Consider the following 16627-nt stretch of genomic DNA (forward strand, 5'->3'; position numbering starts at 1 on the left):
GGGCAAACCATAGAATGGGGGAAACCATAGTATGGGGGAAACCATAGTATGGGGGAAACCATAGAATGGGGCAAACCATGGAATGGGGCAAACCATGGAATGGGACAAACCATGGAATGGGACAAACCATAGAATGGGGCAAACCACAGAATGGGGCAAACCATAGAATGGGGGAAACCATAGAATGGGGCAAACCATGGAATGGGGGAAACCATAGAATGGGGCAAACCATAGTATGGGGCAAACCATAGAACGGGGCAAACCATAGAATGGGCAAACCATGGAATGGGGCAAACCATAGTATGGGGCAAACCATAGAACGGGGCAAACCATAGAATGGGCAAACCATGGAATGGGACAAACCATAGAATGGGGCAAACCATAGAATGGGGCAAACCATAGAATGGGGAAAACTATAGAATGGGACAAACCATAGAATGGGGCAAACCATAGTATGGGGGAAACCATAGTATGGGGGAAACCATAGAATGGGGGAAACCATAGAATGGGGGAAACCATAGTATGGGGGAAACCATAGTATGGGGAAACCATAGTATGGGGCAAACCATGGAATGGGGCAAACCATGGAATGGGGCAAACCATAGTATGGGGGAAACCACAGTATGGGGGAAACCACAGTATGGGGGAAACCATAGAATGGGGCAAACCATAGAATGGGACAAACCATAGAATGGGGCAAACCATAGAATGGGGCAAACCATAGTATGGGGGAAACCATAGTATGGGGGAAACCATAGTATGGGGGAAACCATAGAATGGGGCAAACCATAGAATGGGACAAACCATAGAATGGGGCAAACCATAGAATGGGGGAAACCATAGTATGGGGGAAACCATAGTATGGGGGAAACCATAGTATGGGGAAACCATAGAATGGGGCAAACCATAGTATGGGGCAAACCATAGGGGGCAAACTTGGCACTGTTGCACTTCTACAGGCTCATAAATTTGATTTGCTAGTCTTAAGACCAGTCTCTACAACCCTATAGCATGCAGTAACTGTGTGTCCCAATCATGTCTGAACGGAATTGTGTGTATTCTGCAGCTCACCTGAGCGAGCGATGCCGCTGTCCCGCTCGTCACACGTTCCTCGGCCGGGCATGTCCATGGGGTTGCTGTGTCCTGAGAGGAAGCAGAGAAACAGTCACGCAAGAGACCTGCTAACCCATACACACCACCACCCGTGCAGCTGTCATCTCATGCCCACAGTGATCTACACACACTCACATGACCTGCTTCCCCATCGCTCGCTCGCTCACTCACTCACTCGCTCACTCACTCACTCACTCACTCACTCACTCACTCACTCACTCACTCACTCACTCACTCACTCACTCACTCACTCACTCACTCACTCACTCACTCACTCACTCACTCACTCACTCACTCACTCACTCACTCACTCACTACCACCCGTGCAGCTGCCATCTCATGCCCACAGTGATCTACTCACATGACCTGCTTGCCCATACACACCACCACCCGTCCAGCCACATCTCATGCCCACAGTGATCTACCGACACATGCACACACAAACACACATACACACACACAGCGCAGGCAGGAGAGAGCACACCTGTGACTTATGGGGGGGGCAGAGAGAAACCGGCGCATGTCAAAGCTGACGTGATGTTGTCACAAGCAAAGCACTAGATGCACATGCACAATACACGTGCCACATGCACACTCTCTCTCTCTCTCACACACACACACGCGCCAACCTGAAAAGAAAGAGGCGCTCTTGATGAGCCGGAGAGGGCCTTGCTCTGAGAGCGCGCGGCGCGGGCTGCAGAGCTGAGAGAAACCTGTACGGGCCAGGATCAGGAGAGCAGGAAGACAAGTGAAGAGAAAGACACACATCCAACTGTTAGTCAGGTACAGGACACAGACATCTGAACAGACGCTAGCACTCAAAGGCTTCCGCTCACTAAGCCTGCATTTATTTCACAGTAAAAACAGTGAAATATTACAATTTAAAGGTGCAGTGTGTAATACTTAAGAGGATATATTGACAGAAATGCAATATAATATCCAATAACTATATTTTCAGTGAAGTATAAAGACCGTTATGTGTTAATTAGCATATAATGAGCCGTTTCTATCTACAGACACCGAGGGTCCCTTACAGTGAAGCCACCATTTTGCGCCGTCACGTTTCTACGGTAGCCCTAAGGGGACAAATTTCTCTACAGAGCACTAGCTACTCTGCTGTCTCAGAAGAGCACATTTTTGTCCTTTGTGGGCCACCGTAGCTTCTCTATTAGCTCCGAAAGGGAGGGGTGAGCGATGCAATTCACAACCTCACCACTAGATGCCGCTAAAACTTACACACTGCACCTTTAAAATAGCGGTTTTCTATGTAAATACATTTTGATCAAATAAACACAACCTCGGAGAGCAGAAGAAAAGCATAACATCTTTAATGACTCCAAGCCTTTGAGCGCTAGTGTGTGTGAAGCTGTCAGGATGAGGCAGACAGACAGATGTTCGGTAACACCCCACAGAACAGACACACAGCGTGTGTGTGTGTATGCGAGTCAATGGCGACTCGACTCATCCAGGCTCAAATCAATGAACAGTGCGGTCGATTCTGTGGGTGTTGCACACAAACGCTGCTCCGAACAGGACGGCTGTGTTAAACTCAAATATACATATGCTCACAAAAACATGTGCAGGTCATGGTTCACTCGAAAACCAACAGTTATGCTTAAAATCAAGGCTATATTTTGTTGTATTGTACTTTATTTTCATGACAATTAATCACATTTTCTTATGCATATGGCTGGATGATGAAGAGAGACACAAGGCACCGAGGGGATGTACGTGCTGATTACACTATGATGACCTAGTGGTAATTGTGTTCACAGATCCGTATCTGTGTTAAGCAGCTGTGAAATAAGTGACTTTTAACAGTTTATTTAAAGAAAACGGCAGATTAAATGTTTTGCAAGTGCTAAATCGTGAACCAAAGTTTGGGTTGCAATGAAAAATATCTGATTTATGACCTGGACGCGTTCTCAAGAGGCTCAAAATAAACATATATCACATATTTAAAGCAGCCTTGTGCCGATTACATATGAAAACTTACGTACAATGGAAGAGCATAGACACAGAAGAAAGCGTTTACATGTAACACGAAGATTAAATAGAAGATTATGCAATGAGGAAGAATAAAACAGCAACGACTGTTTTTGAACTCACAGCTGACTCTATAAACATGGCTTGAGAATCACACGGGTATTTAAAGTGCATGTGGAGCAAGTTTAGGCTGGATGGGTGTGATTTCGTACCTATGCTCCCCAGGAAGCCATTGGCTGTGGTGTTGGTCTCGGGCCGGAGGACGCCGGAGTCCTGACTGATGAACTCCAAACTGTCCTGCAGTCTGTGAAGCAATCAAGAGGAGCAATGAGCAAAGTGCGTTATAAATAAACTCTATTATTGTGTGAATGTGCAAGCGCGGTGAAGGTGTGAGCGAGGCAAGGCTTACGTGTTCAGGCTGCCGTAGGCACTGCCGCCCGTTCTGGCTGTAAACACTTTACTGAGCATCAGCTGTGGAGGAGATCTGGAAACACAAAAATGCCAAAAATGCAAAAATTAAGACTTGCCAAGCACTAAATGTAAGTAAAAATAAGCAAAGCATGAACACCGCTCAAGACCGTTGACAGGACGGCGCTGAATCGTCAAGTTTAAGCCTTGACAATTTAAATATTCAAGAAAGCCGCGTCTCAGACAGCAAGCAAGTACTAAACTGAGCTCTCTTTCACGTCTTCTTGCACTTGAATGTACAAATTAACACAAAGTTATGTCAAGAGTATCCTTGTAAACGTAGTCGGTTATGTCTTAAAGCGTTCGTTCACCTAAAACTGAAATGTCTGTCATTAACTCCTCTCCCTAATGTCGCTCCTCACCCGTAAGACCTCCGTTCATCTTCACACAGAGTTTAAGATATTTTATATTTAGTCTGAGAGCGTATGCAAGTGTATGCACACTATACTGTCCATGTCCAGAAAGGGAATTAAAACTAGGGGTGTGTATGAATATTCGAATAGTTGAATATTCGATCAGTAATTAATATTTGGAAGCTAAAAATACTATTCTAATTTTACTGCGTTGATTTGATGGATGTAAATGCAGTGAATCCATGAGAAATCCCTCTAAATCTCGCAGTTATAACTAAATCCACTGGGTGGCGCTGTGGAGCGGGTTAAGTTGAGTGTATTTGATCACACAATGTCGTCGTCTGCCTGGAGATGTTTGGAATTACTTAGATGACAAGTGAAAATGATCTTACAAAATGGAGTTACTTTTGATCAAAGTAATTAATGAAACCGAGTTATCATAATATCACCACCACAACGGGAATCACATGACATCCAAACACCAGCCGAATGAGGAAAAAGCATCACTGCGTTCACGAGTGAGCACATCTCATCATGAGTAACGTTACCCCGAGTGAGAGCGAGATAACTTATGACCGCAAAATGATCTCGAGACAAATGCTTGCTTTCAGTTTCATTGAGGGTTTAAGAACAGAAAACACAAAGTGCTTCCCTCAAAGTTTCCTTAACCGTTATCTTTGTCTGTCAGTGGCACATTTTCTCCAGAGAGGATGAAATTTTTTTTCTATGGCTCTGGTTCTCACCCGATAATAATATCATCATCCCATAATATTATGGGTTCTCTCAACATGGGAATGGGAAACAATACAAACACGACAACCATACCGACTCGCGTGTGTGTGTGTGTGTGTGTGTACGTTCTGCACAATAACATGGTGCGCTCTGATTTATTCGTGTGTTTTCCGCTCACGCTGCTTAAGCTTATAATGCTTTTGATCTTTAGGCATATTTTTTTTTACACGATATAACGTAAGCGTGTTGTGTACATTGCCTAATCATAAGCTTGTTTAGAAATGGTGACGACATGTTGATAAAAAAAAGAAAGAAGAAAGTCTCTCATATTCTCAAAATACCTAATGTCAATAAACAAATATTTGAATATTTGATTTTTATGAGCCCAAATATTCGAATACAATATTTTGGGAAAATGCCCATCCCTAATAAAAACATCATCAAAGTAGTCCATATGTGATTGTCTTCTCTTCCGGGTCCGTTTTCAATCCTCAAATAAAGATTCAAACGGTTATGAATCAGCGAATTGATTCATGATTTGGATCGCCAATGTCTCGTGATTTCATCAGTTGGACACGCGATCCGAATCATGAATCGATTCACTGATTCATAACCGTTTGAATCTTTATTTGAGGATTGAACACAAACGCGGAAGAGAAGACAATGCTGAATAAAGTCGTAGTTTTTGTTATTTTTGGACCCAAATGTATTTTGGATGCTTCAAGAGACTCTAATTAACCCACTGATGTCTCATATGGACTACTGTGATGATGTTTTTATTCCCTTTCTGGACATGGACAGTATAGTGTGCATACACTTGCATACGCTCTCGGACTAAATATAAAATATCTTAAACTGTGTGTGAAGATGAGCGGAGGTCTTACGGGTGTGGAGCGACATTAGGGAGAGGAGTTAATGACAGACATTTCATTTTTGGGTGAAATAAACGTTTAAGTGAATGTAAACAGTTGAGAAAGCTCAGCTAGTAAAGTTTTAGATGTGTTAGTCGTAGGCCCTGCACATCCGTACGCCCTTCACTTCAGTCTCACCTTATCTGGTGGATCTTCAGCGTCGAGCCTTTGTAGCTCATGGCCACCGAGCCGAACATCATTTCTCCGAGCATGTTAGCGTCTGATGAGCAGCGTGACGAGGCCTGAGGGAAACCAAGATTAGAGAGTGTCACTCACTTTGCTGTGTGGATTATAGAAGAAACTGCAGAAAGAGTGGCTTGTGTTGGGACTCACCTGGAAGCGGCTTTGCTCTCTGGGCTCGGAGGCGCAGGAGGAGCTGCTGTCCAGAGAACTGGAGCTGCCGCCTGTAGGCCTCAGCTGGCAACACTTCCCAAACATCTTCGCCTGCGTCTCCCCACACACTCTCTGAAACACACACACGGACCGCCATCAAGAAAGAGACATTTAAAGCGTCATAACACACACAGTTTCTGCCAGTCTCATGGTAATCTTAGAGAAGTATTGCATCTTTCATATCTCCCAAGAGTCTTTAGTTGTATCATATTTATAAAAGACAGATGCGCTGAACCGATTGGTGTGCAACAGTGGGCAAAGCAAAAGAGACACACACAATAAGTTGGTTAGTATATATGCACTTACTCGCTGAATGCCAACAAAACACACACATTTGATGCAGTTTCACTCACTGCCTTAGGTTTCCACTCATGACTGGGAACACACACACACACACACACACACACACACACACACACACACACCTTAACGCTGGGTTATTTGTGGAGTTGAACAAGGTGCCATTTAGATTTAATCGTATTTTAGTCACCTGAATTATTTTTAGTTTAAGTCTAGTTTTAGTCTCCTCAAATCTAATGACTTTAGTTAAACTGTAATGCATTGATTGAGCATTTAAGCGTTACATAACCGACTGTTACTGAATACATGACAAAACATGCCGACACAATTGTTTTTTATTTATTTATTAAAATACACGAAAGAGCTCTATTCACTTTTTTTTAAAACATCTATATATAGTTTTTATAATTTAGCATTTCTGTTTTAGTTAGTATATCAGGTTTATAGTCTATTTTTTATTTTTAGTTCACATTTATTTAATTCCACGAATTAATGTTTTAATGGTTTTAGTGAATTATTAAAACCCTGATAGTTTATTGAATAATTTGTCAAATACTGTTCTTAGTCTTTCCTTCTGATTATGAATTAAATGGGAATGGAATTAAATACAGTTTATTGTGTAAACAAAAATGTTTCTATAATGAGTGAATTTTAATTATAAATTACCCGGTACTTTTATTTTGAAGTGTCGTACTATTGCAGTTCAGATGAGGAGATCAAATATGCATCTTTACAAACGTCTAGCACATATTACTATATAAACATGCTAAAGTAGACACTGCCATTATTCCTCAGCATTAGTTCACAAACACGACCTGTCATAAATGTGTGTTAGTTTGATTGAGCCGTGCTGAAGCATGAGCCTGGAGGAGAAGCTCAACAGCTCCGTGTTTTCCCACCGTTCCCGCTTTCCTAATCGGCCCTCACTAACATCTTCCTCTCGTTTTTATTTGTTGACGAAAATGACAGTAGATTTTCCTCAGTTTGTATTTAGTTATCATCCTCAGTCATCAATGAAAAAGGGTCATTGACGAACATTCATGTGATTAATAATCATTTTGAAGCATCATTGGGTGAATAGACCGTCAAATCTCTCAGATGTGGATCAGTTTTCTTAAATGTAAGATCATAAAAAGGCCTGGTATTATAAATGGTATAACAAGCGTAATGATCATTTAAAGGCGTCTTATAATTTGGGGATGGAAAAACATAAATGGCGACACTGTCTAATGTGATTATTAATCTTCATAAGGCTCTGATTTCATTAATAAATGCGAGCGCTTCACATCTCAGAGCCTGAAGGTGGCGCTGTTGTGCGTTCACACTAATGCAGATCAGTTATGAGTGTTTACTGTACGGTGCTTATACTGTAATGTGTACGGGTGTAAGAACTCATATTATCTCCTAGTCTGAATCTGAACGAGCTTCAGCAATAATAAAGCAGACATTTCAAAATAAGAGTCCTGCTGTGTTTCAGGCTCGTTTATTAAATAAAAGTCACGCCGTGAGTCAAATTTACACCCCTTGGTTACACAAACTGTGTAATTTAATATAATTCCCATTTAATGTAAAGTAAACTCTTGTATCTTCTGTGGGATACCCCTGTCATAGCAAAGACTGAACATTATTTGCCACATTAAAACACATATTTGACTAGTATCAGTGGTGTTAGAGCGTACACAAACTAAAACCATAATAAAATCTCTTTACTGGAAATAATTTTAAACTGACATCAAATAAAATTAAATATAAGAAACTGTAATTTAGTTTCATTAACCTGATGTACCAAAATAAAAAATAATACAAACTATACAGACATTAAAAAAAAGACTAATTACTAAAACTTGTAACTAAAATTTAAATGAAAGCAGAATCAAATTGAATTCAAAATATTAACAGAAACTATATAGTATCTCAGTGATGCTATAATAACACTATATGGTCAAATCTGTTACAGTGTGGTATATATATATATATATATATATATATATATATATATATATATATATATATATATATATATATATATATATATATATATATATTAGTTAGTTGTGCCCCTAAAGTTTCTAAATGTGCTCCTTTCACAAGTTATGCTGCTTGGGAAAACAGTAAGTGTCAAGCCTTGTGAATGTGAGTGAATAAAGCGTGATCTTTGTGAAGTAGGAGTGAGTGAATGTTTGGGCTGTGTGTCAATAATAGCTCATGCATAGCCTCATCCTGCCCTGCGAACAGCACAAAGGAACTCGAGCATGTGAGACGGTCATATGACTTCCTTAACAACTCGTGAGCTGGGGCCGTTTGTTTACTCTCTCTAGTGAAACAATATCCTGTGCCAAAAGCGTCATGTGACTGCAGCTGTAGCTCCATATCAGCGATCTGCAGAGAGCCTCACCCTAGCATTATTCATCCGATCAGCTCCAACCTGTTGAGTCTGGAAAATGCAGTCAGATGACACGATCATGCTTGGAAAACGTTCATTTTTGAGTAGCACAGATAATTAGTGAGCCTGCTGCGGTCACATGACAGCTAATGATAAACTGCATGCATACGTGACCGAGAGCGCAGGGACACGCCTCCCGTCATGTGAATGTGGAAGAATGCGCGCAGACACAGACACACACACACACACACACATACACACACACACATACACACACACACATCACATCACATGAAACATTCTGCATTTTTACTTTCTCAAAAAACTCCTCCTGTATGATTTATAAGCCTTTTGAGAAGTGGGGACCGCTGGCTTGTAATCTCAGGTTTTACTATCCTTATGTGGACATTTGGTCCCCACAATGTAATATAAACAAGGGCACACACACACACACACACACACACACACACACACACGTTTGTTTTTGTGAAATGTGGGGATATTCCATAGGCGTAATGGTTTTTATAACGTACAAACCGTATTTTCTATCCCCTTACACTGCCCCTACCCCTAAACCTTCCCATCACACACACACACACGCACACACACACACACACACACACACAAAACCTACCCATCACAGGAAACATTCTGCATTTTTACCTTCTCATAAAAACTCCTCCTGTGTGATTTATAAGCCTTTTGTAAAGTGGGGCCATGGGTAATGTCCTCATATTTCACCCTCTCCTGTAATACCTGTGTCATACCCATGGCATTACACACATTTGTGTCCTCATATGTCACAAAAACATGCACACGCACACACACACACACACACACACACACACACACACACAAGTCAGCTGATGCTGTCATTAGTGGAGATAAGGCCGGTTCACTCACTGTGACGGGGGCATCTTCCGTGCTTCTCTTTCTGGTGTCCGAGTCGAAGAGGACATTCCTGCCACGCCGCTCGCAATCCTGGTAGACGATTAAGCGGATCTGGCTGGGCTCCAGCTCTGGAGAGGACCAGCTGAGGAGGACACACACACACACACGAGTGAGAATGTGGCACAGATCCAGCACAATGACACTGACCCAACTCCAATAGCATCTGCAGGAATTATTATGCGTCAGTAAATGTTCAGCTTTCTTCAGTGCATAACAGTTCCCAAGCACAAAGTCTCCTCTATATCAGTGTCAGAGTTTCTGAACTCATGAAACGCCTCCACTGTAGTCGAGTTTCTTCAGGAACTACGCATCACAATAAAACCTCATTATAATAATTATATGGCAGCATAATGATGTGGGGCCTGGTTGAGTTAGTTGGTTAGTTGTGTGTTGAAGCTCCCGGTTATGGAAAGGGGGTGGGACATTTCCCAAACACCAATCACAACACACCGCTTCAGCCGACCAATCAGAGCACAGTGTGCTTTTCAGAAGGAGGGGCTTCAGAGAGACACGAGCTAAACTGAGCATTACTGACAGACTGGGAAGAGAGGAGCCGCAACAATGGAGAATATGAGGAATTATCAACATTCAAGCAGGAAAACTAGTGAACACATGACTTAATGATCCAAAAGGGTCGTCCCTCGTCTCTTAATGGGTGTGTTTTGGGCGTAACGTGCAATAACCCAATCAGAGTCTCATCTCCCTTTCCCTTTAAAAGCCAGTTGTGCTCACACCGGAGGATTGACTATTGACATGAGGAGAGACCAAACGCTTCTCCAGAGAGGAAGCCTTTATTTTTAATATTTAAACGCGTCCCTGTGTGAATAATAAGCAGAGTTGTATATTGTGCTTGCCCTATAGGCTGATATTACTAACACAACCTTTAAATAACACAGAAATACTGCACTATTGACTTTAGAGCAGGTGTGTGTTGGTCAATGGTCAGTGGTTTTCACAAAAGCAACTCTCCAACAATGCTCCTAAACACACCTGGTTTAGACCAGACGCCCATGGGGGAACACACACACGCGCACGCACGCACGTGCACACGCACACGCGCACACACACACACACAGGTGAACAGATGCACCAGTGTGTCAGGATTAAAACCAGCAGAAAACACGTGCGTCGCGTCTGCCGTCTCATTGCACCGGGTGTATGAGAGCGACCTTTTCTTTGACCTTTTAAGATACAGTTATGGCTTTAAATTTGATCTAACGGGACTTTTTGAGGACTCGCGGGACCAGCTGTGTGCTGAATAAAGGCCGGAGCGGCTCAGACTCGGCTATTTATGTGCTCTGCGTCAGGGCCGGTGAAGAAAGGCTGCGAGGGCAAGGCTGTTTATCCGGCACATTCCCAACGGCTGGACTCATACTCCGGCCACATCACCCGCTTTATCAGGAATCAGACAACAGCGTCATTGTGAACGACCTGCCATCTGAGCGCGGTTTAAGACACACATACACACACACACACACACACACACACACACACGGCTTTTGGTTAAACACTTCAAAGCAGTGACATTCCTCAAATGAGCCAAGAATAACTTACACTAACACACACACACACACAAAACATCAAATTATGACAACTCAAATCCCAGACACACCACAGCTGATCAGAAGAAGACTCAACTCAATCTTCTGTCATCCTAATCTTCATCTTCATCTAATAAAAGAATAAGGAAAGGGAACACGGTTTCCCACAGTGCATCAGTGCTGGGAAAATCACCGTTTCTCAAAGACTGACCAATTAACTTCCATTATATAGACTGTACTATATAACACAATATACACAAAACAATACATTAAGCATATATTATTAGTAATAGAAACACCAGCAATTGAGCAAATATGCATTTAAACATATAAATTCTCTGTTATGATCCACAGATCAAACATTGCAAAACTATTCAATCCACAAATCCCCAACATTGACCATGAATGACCTGTATTTAGGCTCACTGTAACCATGGGACTGTGGCAGACACACTCGAGTGCTTTTGCATTGTTTATTTCCGGGTTCATGCAAACATTTTAAGAGTGAAATTCAAGCACTTCTCACTTTTTAACGACACTTCAAAACTCTTAAATATTTTCCAAATGTAGAGTTATATTTAATGTGATGACCAAAAACATTACTTGCACATACTTTTATTTAAAAAAATACATTTTTAATAAAGTTTCTAAATGCGCTCCTCAAGCTTTCAAAGTAAGCGCCAAGTCCTGATATACAATATTTAATGTAATTAAATCAGTTACTAGTTAAAGTTACTAGTTAAATTAATTAGTTATCCCTTACGTATGGGCAAGAACGCAGACCTCACTCTCTCGCCCTCAGCTCACGCTCTCTGCACATAACGGTTTAAATGAACAAACTTTGAGTGCGGCTGATCAAGAGTTTTGTGCAAGCAATTTAAGCTCTTGTCCCAAATATAGCAGGTTTCATCAGTGATTGAAACAAATATTATTAATATTAATTTAAGTTTTACAGCATATTGAGCGCTCCAAGCGAGCTCTGCTGTGCTAAACATGGCACTTTTCCTTGGCATGAAGCGGTAAATAATCACAGCAGTGGAAGCAGAGCATTTATCCTTTATTCCTGCGATATCTCTTCAGTCAGTATAGTAGCCTTCACTTTACTAATGTTTCTGTTTAACGTTAAATAAAATGAGGTATGGTATGCTAACTGTATCTTACATACAACTTTATCTCGTGGCTCAACAATTTTACCTCCTACAGACCAAAATCCAAAGTGCTTCCAGACATGGCTTTAGATTATGGAGTTAAAATCTCTTTCTCCGCTGCGGTCGAGTTGGGCTCTGCACTTTCTGCCATCTTCACTGCAAGACGCGTCCACTTTCAGCATTGACAATGTGCCTGATAGTCCTCCTGAACCCTCAGGCACGCGAGCGCGCACGAGCAAAGCATACAGCCACGCCTGCTACCGCGGGCGGTTTTTTCAGTTTTTTATTTCGAATATTAATTTTCACCTTCGAAATTAGTTTTTTAAAAACTATTCGAATATATATTCGAATTTAGAATATTCGTTGACAGCCCTAATTACAAACAACACTTGCAACAATTTAGTACTACTAATAATAAATATCATTAGCCTGGATACCAGCCAGACTCAGCCCTGCCCACAGCATCTGACCTCGGGTTTGGTCTGGGCATGATCCATAAAGGAGTAATTATGGCTGAACAGAAACTGACCAATGAGATCATCAGGGCGGGCTTTAGCCGATGACGGACAGATGATCAACAGAAACTGACCAATGAGATCATCAGGGCGGGCTTTAGCCGATGACGGACAGATGATCGACAGAAACTGACCAATGAGATCATCAGGGCGGGCTTTAGCCGATGACGGACAGATGATCGACAGAAACTGACCAATGAGATCATCAGGGCGGGCTTTAGCCGATGACGGACAGATGATCGACAGAAACTGACCAATGAGATCATCAGGGCGGGCTTTAGCCGATGATGGACAGATGATCGACAGAAACTGACCAATGAGAACATCAGGGCGGGCTTTAGCCGATGATGGACAGATGATCAACAGAAACTGACCAATGAGATCATCAGGGCGGGCTTTAGCCGATGACGGACAGATGATCAACAGAAACTGACCAATGAGATCATCAGGGCGGGCTTTAGCCGATGACGGACAGATGATCAACAGAAACTGACCAATGAGATCATCAGGGCGGGCTTTAGCTGATGATGGACAGATGATCAACAGAAACTGACCAATGAGATCATCAGGGCGGGCTTTAGCCGACGACGGACAGATGATCAACAGAAACTGACCAATGAGATCATCAGGGCGGGCTTTAGCCGACGACGGACAGATGATCAACAGAAACTGACCAATGAGATCATCAGGGCGGGCTTTAGCCGATGACGGACAGATGATCAACAGAAACTGACCAATGAGATCATCAGGGCGGGCTTTAGCCGATGACGGACAGATGATCAACAGAAACTGACCAATGAGATCATCAGGGCGGGCTTTAGCCGATGACGGACAGATGATCAACAGAAACTGACCAATGAGATCATCAGGGCGGGCTTTAGCCGATGACGGACAGATGATCAACAGAAACTGACCAATGAGATCATCAGGGCGGGCTTTAGCCGATAACAGACAGAGCAGGGACAGGGACTGCGGGTGGAAACAACATGAGTCACACCGGTCCGCTTCGCTCATTACAGGCTCGTTCTCATGATTACAGTTAATGTGCCGGGCCGGGCAAGGCTCGGACAACGAGCACAAGCTCGGGGTTGATCTTTTAGGGTCGGGCTTGATTTTTTGAGCACGATCTAAGCTCTAATTGATATTTGCGGTGTCATTGCTGCTCGACCACATATCCGTCGTCTTTGAGAAGCGGCTGCAGAGCGGGGCTCAAACGAGACCGCTAATGCTGGGTAGTGTACGTGGATATGGCTGCGGAGATTAGTGGTTCACTTTCTTTCTTTTTCTTCTTCTTCTTTTTTTTGCAAAGCCTGCAGATAGCCTCTGTTGGATCCACTGGTTCACCATTTGCATTTGGTTTAAATCCATAATACTGCCAATTTACTGATGTACATCTTTTCTTGGATATTAAGCGTTGTCCTCCATTTTATGCCTGGAAAATTTTGTGGCGTGCAGGTGAGTGGGCGGGATCAGTGCGGAGTAGATGATATTATCGGATATCGCGATATTTTTGAAGGCGATTATCGCCCCCCAAAAATTAACATATCGCCCAGCCCTACTGATCACTAGTCTATATATCCCATAATTGAGGTCGTTCAACCCCAGGACATGGAAAACAACCGGCAGGAAAACCGCAGACTTGGCAACACAGTGCAGTTGAGTTCTGTTGACATTTGACCACTAACGTTATGCGTCGCTCCACTGCTCTGATTGGCTGTTGGTCTGTCCAATCGAGGTCTTTCCTGGTTGGGTTGAAACACGCCCCATAATCACAGCCCAATGGAGCATCAGACTCATATTCTGACTACAATTGAGTATAACCACATCAGGCTAAAATATCACTATTATTAATAGCAATTATGATTCCCATTTTCCACACATTACACATTAATGAGAAGGATTGAGAGGATTAGCTGTTATTCTCAGGAGGAGTGGATGACAGCAAGGGAGGCTGGACAGCACCGTAATCTCCTGATCATTACACAACAAGAGCGATTATTACTATCACAGCAAGGCCGACACACATACACACACACACGATCCGGTACCTGTGCGTCTGTGCTGCCGAACCCACACTCTTCCCCATCCTCGCTAATCCTCAGCACAGAGCGCCGCTAAGAAAAGCGCTGAACTAAAGTCACAAAACAACATGAGAGCGCGAGGAGACCTCCAGGCCGAGCTGGACAGCGGCGGGACGAAGACGTGTGTGTGTGTGTGTCTCGCCCTGGACTGGAGGTCAGTGCAGATCAGGCTGGAGTTACATAAAGAAGCCATCCAGACCGTGACGCAGTTCCTGTCCGCTGGCCTGAATGCTGAATGAGGAGGAATGTTTCCAGGCCGCATTCCTAAATCAGCTCGCTCAAGCTGAGCCGACGGGACAGTAATAGACGCTCAGTGAAGGAGCACAGCTGCTGTCACTCTCAGCCTCCATTACACCTCACTTCAGGACTTCAGGATTATCAACAGGACGGGTTTAATCACATGATTTCATACAACTTGAAAGGGTTAGATCTTAAGATGACAAATCTTTTCCAACTGCACCTGGGCAATAAAGACTAGCACTTAAAGGGTTAGTTCAGCCAAAAATGAAATGTCTGTCATTAACTCCTCTCCCTAATGTCGCTCCACACCCGTAAGACCTCCGTTCATCTTCACACACAGTTTAAGATTTTTTATATTGAGTCCGAGAGCGTATGCAAGTGTATGCACACTATACTGTGTACTGTGCTCGATTAACTGAGACTTCTTACAGCACTTTGAGGATGCTGGCCTAGTTTGTTTCGTTGCCTCTACTGCTCTCCCCTTTGTGTAAATCGCTTTGGATAAAAGCGTCTGCTAAATGATTAAATGTAATCAGTTATCCTAACCAGCTGATATTATTCTATTTTATAAACCGTTTCTATTTATCTGACGTTGTTGATCATGACCAAGCCTGCAGTCTCCATCTCATTTACTGAAGCTTTCGCGCCTCGATCGCCCCCCGGTGGCCGGTCCCAGTATAGCCGCCCCTCTGTGTTTTCTAATGGACGCGAGGCAAACTAAATAATAAAATTACACTTCAAAAAAAAGTTTTCCCCCAAAGTTAGTTTATGTCACTGAAGGCAGTTATCATCACGATGATTTCATTTCAGGTGTTCGTTTTAAAAATAAGTTTAGTTTTAGTTAGTTATCTGATGCTATAAAAACGGGGGGTGTGACGTCATGATTGACAGCGGAGACTGACGGCTTCTCTGAGTGAAGTTGTCACTGAGGCACTAACAGACTTTTTTCGAAATTTTTGGGAGCAGATTAGAGCTTTAGCTTTAATTTCCATAACTTGTCTATTTCACACCAACATAATTAATTGTTCTGCATCTGCGAGAGTGTGGGTGGGCTTTTGATATCGCGACTGTACTTCCTGCTCTACTTCCTGCGCTCTACTGCGCAACTCCGGTCCCGAAATCGCTACTGCGCAGACTCGGTCCCAAGATGTCAGCGCCGCGCAAGGCCGCCTGAAAGCTTCAAATATGGCAAGTGGAAACGGATGATGTCGAGTCGTCCATATTTTTTTACGGTCTATGATCATGACTGTGATAATCTGAGTGACCTCCATAGCCGTACTGAAATTGAGGTGAATTATTTATTGCCAGATAATAATTCCTAATGTTAATATTTAATATTAATTTGAGTTTGATGTATTTTGGTGCAAATTTTGTGCGCTTGCAGAGACTCCGCCCACAATCTCTTCTGATTGGCTGTGATTTTTTAATAATTTGGTTGTGAGTGCAAAACGTTTGCAGAGACTCCGCCCACACTCTCTTCTGATTGGCTGTGATTTTTGATTGATTTGGTTG

General features: G+C 42.8%; 1 protein-coding gene across 3 annotated transcripts in view; it reads right to left on the minus strand.

Moving 5' to 3' along the window:
• The window catches only part of fnip1 (folliculin interacting protein 1), a 48299-nt gene that overhangs the window by 25983 nt on the left and 5689 nt on the right, over window positions 1–16627 (minus strand). Inside the window, exons 1-8 of one of the 3 annotated variants that reach the window (XM_067423480.1) lie at window positions 14843–15001; window positions 9543–9672; window positions 5897–6028; window positions 5702–5805; window positions 3509–3583; window positions 3312–3403; window positions 1743–1826; window positions 1072–1143 (exon numbers count right to left, since the gene is read on the minus strand). In XM_067423480.1, coding sequence (XP_067279581.1) covers window positions 1072–1143; window positions 1743–1826; window positions 3312–3403; window positions 3509–3583; window positions 5702–5805; window positions 5897–6028; window positions 9543–9672; window positions 14843–14880 — 727 coding nt within the window. In that variant the 5' untranslated portion in view covers window positions 14881–15001. Of the gene's footprint in view, window positions 1–1071; window positions 1144–1742; window positions 1827–3311; window positions 3404–3508; window positions 3584–5701; window positions 5806–5896; window positions 6029–9542; window positions 9673–14842; window positions 15002–16627 lie in introns of those variants that run through there. The other 2 variants (XM_067423479.1, XM_067423481.1) reach the window with 2 other exon arrangements.

The sequence above is a fragment of the Pseudorasbora parva genome, chromosome 18 (genome assembly GCF_024679245.1).
Source record: "Pseudorasbora parva isolate DD20220531a chromosome 18, ASM2467924v1, whole genome shotgun sequence".
NCBI classification, from domain to species: Eukaryota; Metazoa; Chordata; class Actinopteri; order Cypriniformes; family Gobionidae; genus Pseudorasbora; species Pseudorasbora parva.